This window comes from Chiloscyllium plagiosum, chromosome 24 (assembly GCF_004010195.1).
Source record: "Chiloscyllium plagiosum isolate BGI_BamShark_2017 chromosome 24, ASM401019v2, whole genome shotgun sequence".
Classification (NCBI taxonomy): domain Eukaryota; kingdom Metazoa; phylum Chordata; class Chondrichthyes; order Orectolobiformes; family Hemiscylliidae; genus Chiloscyllium; species Chiloscyllium plagiosum.
Window position 1 is genome coordinate 9316867 of NC_057733.1, and position 5013 is coordinate 9321879.

At 45.1% G+C, this 5013-nt stretch overlaps 1 protein-coding gene across 3 annotated transcripts in view; it reads right to left on the reverse strand.

Annotated features, from left to right (window-relative positions):
• Positions 1-4404, reverse strand: part of LOC122562014 (splicing factor U2AF 65 kDa subunit-like) — a 53904-nt gene extending 49500 nt beyond the window's left edge. For 2 of the 3 annotated variants that reach the window (XM_043714409.1, XM_043714408.1), the window contains exon 1: positions 4161-4403. In XM_043714409.1, coding sequence (XP_043570344.1) covers positions 4161-4209 — 49 coding nt within the window. In that variant the 5' untranslated portion in view covers positions 4210-4403. Of the gene's footprint in view, positions 1-4160 lie in introns of all 3 variants that reach the window. The other variant, XM_043714407.1, reaches the window with a different exon arrangement.
• Positions 4405-5013: the final 609 nt, after the last annotated feature.

Genomic DNA, 5013 nt, shown 5'->3' on the forward strand with positions numbered 1-5013 from the left:
ATTCCACCAAGGATATGCAGGTCTTTGGATTCCTCCATCGTCAGACCACAGCGAAACGATGGTTGGAGGAAGAACGCCTCATCTTCCGGCTAGGAACTCTCCAACCACAAGGGATGAACTCGGGTTTCACCAGTTTCCTCATTTCCCCTCCCCCCACCTTGTCTCAGTATAATCCATCGAATTCAGCACCGCCTTCCTAACCTGAGATCTTCTTCCCGACCTCTCCGCCCCCACCCCAGTCTGACCTATCACCCTCACCTTGACCTCTTTCCACCTATCACATTTCCGACGCCCCTCCCCCAAGTCCCTCCTCCCTACCTTTTATCTTAGCCTGCTGGACAAACTTTCCCCATTCCTGAAGGGCTTATGCCCGAAACGTCGATTCTCCTGTTCCCTGGATGCTGCCTGACCTGCTGCGCTTTTCCAGCAACACATTTCCAGCTATGATTCAATGCAACATGGCAATTGTAAACAGTGATCTGAAATTTGGATAAAACAAAGAACTGTGGATGGAGAACTGAAACGAAAACAGAAATTGTTGGTGAAACTCAGCAGGTCTGGCAGCACCTTTGGGGAAGAAAGCAGAGATAACATTTTGAGTCCAATGACTGAGTCTCTAGACTCGAGATACTAACTCTGCTCTCTCCTTGCAGATGCTGCCAGACCTGTTGAATTTCACCAGCAATTTCTGCTTTTGTTCATATCTGAAATTTGGAATCCTACTTGAATATTCAAAATTTACCTTTCGTTTTAACATGTGTCGCTTTTAATTCTGCTTATGTCCATTAAAAAAAAACTGAAATTGCTAGTACTTGAGGTCTTCTCTCCAATCTGCACAGTCAAACCCTGAACTCTACTAATAAGGTGAAAGTAACTTTTTGACAATAAGTAGCTGGACTGCAAACCTTATTAATGTTAAATATTTAAACTTACTTCGTGATTTAATGCGAAGCTTTTCACAAGTGTGTCTTTGGTTCAAAATAATTATATCATTTATAGTTGCTAACTTTACATTTGCCTTAATATTAATCCTTAATTGTTTGTCATAGGAATATGGCTCAAATTATATATAAAAAATACTGCTACCGGGCTTTCAAGTTTCTTTGGATTGCCTGTTGGGTTTCTCCTATGTTAGGTAAATGACTACTCCAGTTTAGATAAATATCAGTGAATGAAAATCTACAAATATGGCCATCTCCAACAAAAGAGAATCTAATCATTCCTCTTGGTATTCATTAGTATTACTATTGCTGAATCCTCGCTATCAACATCCTGGAGTTCATCACTAAAAGGAAACAAAACCACAGACCATCCAATAAATATTGTGACTACAACAGCAGGTCAAAGCCTGAGAATTCTGCAATGGGTAATTCACACTCTCCGTAGCCTGACTGCCATGTAAGCCAGGTGTGTGATGAAATGCTTTCCATTGCTTGAACAAATACTGTCCAGGATAGACCAGGCCATTTGAAGCACTCTATTCATCAAATGTTCAATCCTTCCACCAATGTATAGTGACAGCAGCAGGAACCATTTACAAGATGCACTGCAACCACTCACCATGTCTCCTTTGACAGTACCTTCCATATTCTCAAATTCTAGCACTTACGAGGACAAAAGAAGCAGATGCCTAGGAAGTCTCCAATCAGCAAGTTTTCTTCCAAGTCAGGATGCTGAGAGAGACTTGAAATTATAACACTATTCTTTCATGTGTGCTGGGTTAAAGTCCTGGAATTCACTTCCACAAAGTATGGGCTGTAGCAGTTAAAAAAAAAAGCTCATGACCATGGGCAATAAATGCTACCCTAGCTGTTCACATCCCACCACTGAATATATTTTTTTAAGAAACACATGCTTAAAAAAAAATCCAAAATTATACCTGAACAAAATTTGTGTGTGTCAAGTGAAACTTATATTTAAACAGCTAGTTCACAGAATCACATTAACAGTAAAAATAATCACAATCAAATTGTAAATCACACACAATTCTTTCATAAATATTCAAACAAGACAGGAAATCAAGGTTTCCAGGGGTACTAAATCTGAGACAAACTTGCCCAATAAGAATTCTAATTTCCTACCTGCATAAAATCTGATCAAAACCACATTATCAAGGGTATGCAACAATGTTGAGTTTCAATATACTTATAAGAAATATAAATTAGTTTCTCAAGTGAAATTAGAGTAAATAGTATAATCCGTAATGTCATACACTGAAACCTACATTGGCTAATGGGGTGTATAATCAAGTAAAATTCATCATCTACTTAATATGGGAAGGACAAAGTGAAATTTGAAGGAAAATCCTGGTATAATTTTTGTTAGGGTTAGCAATCTCTTCAGGCTTGTATTGCTTCATCTTGTATTGCTCTACAGAGTATGTACATAATTCATAAAATGCATGAGTTGGTAAAAACTAAATGATCCGAAGGATCCAAGTACAGTCTGTTACTGGATTTTAGCACATGTTTGCAGTTTTCAGCTATTCAAACAGCAGGAGGCAACAGCAGCAGGTTCTAACCAGTTATACAAAATCCAGTTAAGTTTGCCCTCAAAACAGTGGTACTACCAGCTACTAAGATATTGTTTGTTCATAAAAACTCAAAAAATGCTGAAATATTGAGAGATAAATAAATTCAGAAAAGTTTGGTCTTCACACAATCAAAAGTACATACACATAGCCCGCAGGTTGTGGAGAGGTTCTATTCCTGAGTCTAATTTGTACGTAAGGTGGAACACAATGCAGGACAATATAAAGCAGCCATGCATATGAAAATTTCTTGTACTTATGTCAGATCTTTAAAATTATACGCTGTATCGGATTGCATGCATAAGTATGAATGTTTGTAAGTTGGATATTCATAAATCAGCAGCTCTCTGGAGTAAATTAATTACATTTGACTGGAAGAAACATAATTCAATTTATTACATTTAAAAACTGATTTGATCATTTCAAAGAAATTGTAAACACAAGAGGATAAAAATATTTTAAAATAAAAATATATAGACAAATCCACATCTGTCATCACTTCAAGTACTCTGCTAAAACAGTAATCACCCAAGTTATATACATACAAGGTTTTGGCAAAAACAGATCCAAGTACTCATTTTGGCCCACAGATGGACTGTTTCCCCTGGGTAGATCTCCCTTTGGTTCCTCAAAGGCACAACTCTTCCTTCTCTTACCATTTTGCTATTTGTATTCCTACAGTAGACTTTTGGATGGTTGGTAATCAGTGGGGGCAGGGCAGAGGGGGGGGGGTGGTGTGAAGGGAAGGAACAATGGGGTCAAAGGGGGAAAACAGGGAAGGGGCTGAAATGTAGAGGACAGTGTTTATATGGGTTGGGGTGGGGGACGAGGGGTCAGTCTGCAGAGGGGCTGCACGTGGGGTGGGGGACGAGGGGTCAGTCTGCAGAGGGGCTGCACGTGGGGTGGGGGACGAGGGGTCAGTCTGCAGAGGGGCTGCACGTGGGGTGGGGGACGAGGGGTCAGTCTGCAGAGGGGCTGCACGTGGGGTGGGGGACGAGGGGTCAGTCTGCAGAGGGGCTGCACGTGGGGTGGGGGACGAGGGGTCAGTCTGCAGAGGGGCTGCACGTGGGGTGGGGGACGAGGGGTCAGTCTGCAGAGGGGCTGCACGTGGGGTGGGGGACGAGGGGTCAGTCTGCAGAGGGGCTGCACGTGGGGTGGGGGACGAGGGGTCAGTCTGCAGAGGGGCTGCACGTGGGGTGGGGGACGAGGGGTCAGTCTGCAGAGGGGCTGCACGTGGGGTGGGGGACGAGGGGTCAGTCTGCAGAGGGGCTGCACGTGGGGTGGGGGACGAGGGGTCAGTCTGCAGAGGGGCTGCACGTGGGGTGGGGGACGAGGGGTCAGTCTGCAGAGGGGCTGAAACGGAAGAGGGAATGCCTAGTATCCAGAGGGGCTGAATGGCCTTCTTCCGGTCAGCAGTGTTGGTTAAATGGACACTGAGGTTGCGCAGGGCTCTCTGCCGCCGCTTATTTGGTGACGGGGAAACCAGTTTTAAATTAACTCTTGAAAAGGCGGATGGTTCTGATTCGAGACCGCAGCGGGCCCGACGGGGTTGGGATGACGGGGCAGTGCTGAAGTCCTTCATATATTTAAAAAAAAACCGAAAAAGCCTGGCCCGCTAGGCCCAGCTCACCTTGTCGGTTCTCGTGCAACTGTTTCTCGAATTCGTCAAAGTCTGACATTTGTGTCTGTGTGAATCTTTACGATCTTTTTCAAAAGGAAAGTAGGCGAAACTTTTTTTTTAAAAATCGAAGGTTGTTTCTGAATTGTGCGCCCACGCCGTTCCCTCGTCCACCGTTAAAAAACGGTGCCGCAGCGCGCCCCTACACTCGGGCTCACACTCCGCACAATGGCCGCTTCACCCGCGGCTTCCGGATGGCGCTCTCCTCCACCCCTCCCCCAACTCCGGGTCCGGCCCCGGACTGACAGCTCGGTTGGCCAATCGCTACCCGGGCCAGCCGCAGGCGGACGAATCGTTGCGGCGACGTGGGGCGGGACTATAGCGGTCGCGTTGTGTCGCGGGGGTACGGTGCGCGCAGAGCGACAAACGTCGTGGGGAGCCTCGACGGATATCGTTCCCTTTGCTCCTCGACATGACCCAATGATAGTAACAGGCAACATTGAAAGTAAACATTCTCCAGCTTTCACCCAGTAAGGTGTAAATGGTTTTCAGGCCTACATTTGCATTTTTGTTTCTATTCGTTTTACATTAGTTCTTCGCCTGCTAGCCAGACCCTGCGATCTCTGGAATGACTTGCGTACTCTGTTCTGGTTGAGGGGTTTCTGAGATGGCTGATGAATCCAATGGACAATCTCCAGACTCTGCCACAGGAAGGGCAAATGGGGCTTGAAGGACAGCCACCTGGAATACAGGGACAAAGTTACATACTTTCTGTATGCTCCCAGTGAAGTCCCTTAATCTGTATGATGCCTTCTCAAATAAACTTTCCCCTTTGGTCATGCCAGCAGCTCCCATGAGTTGCTGG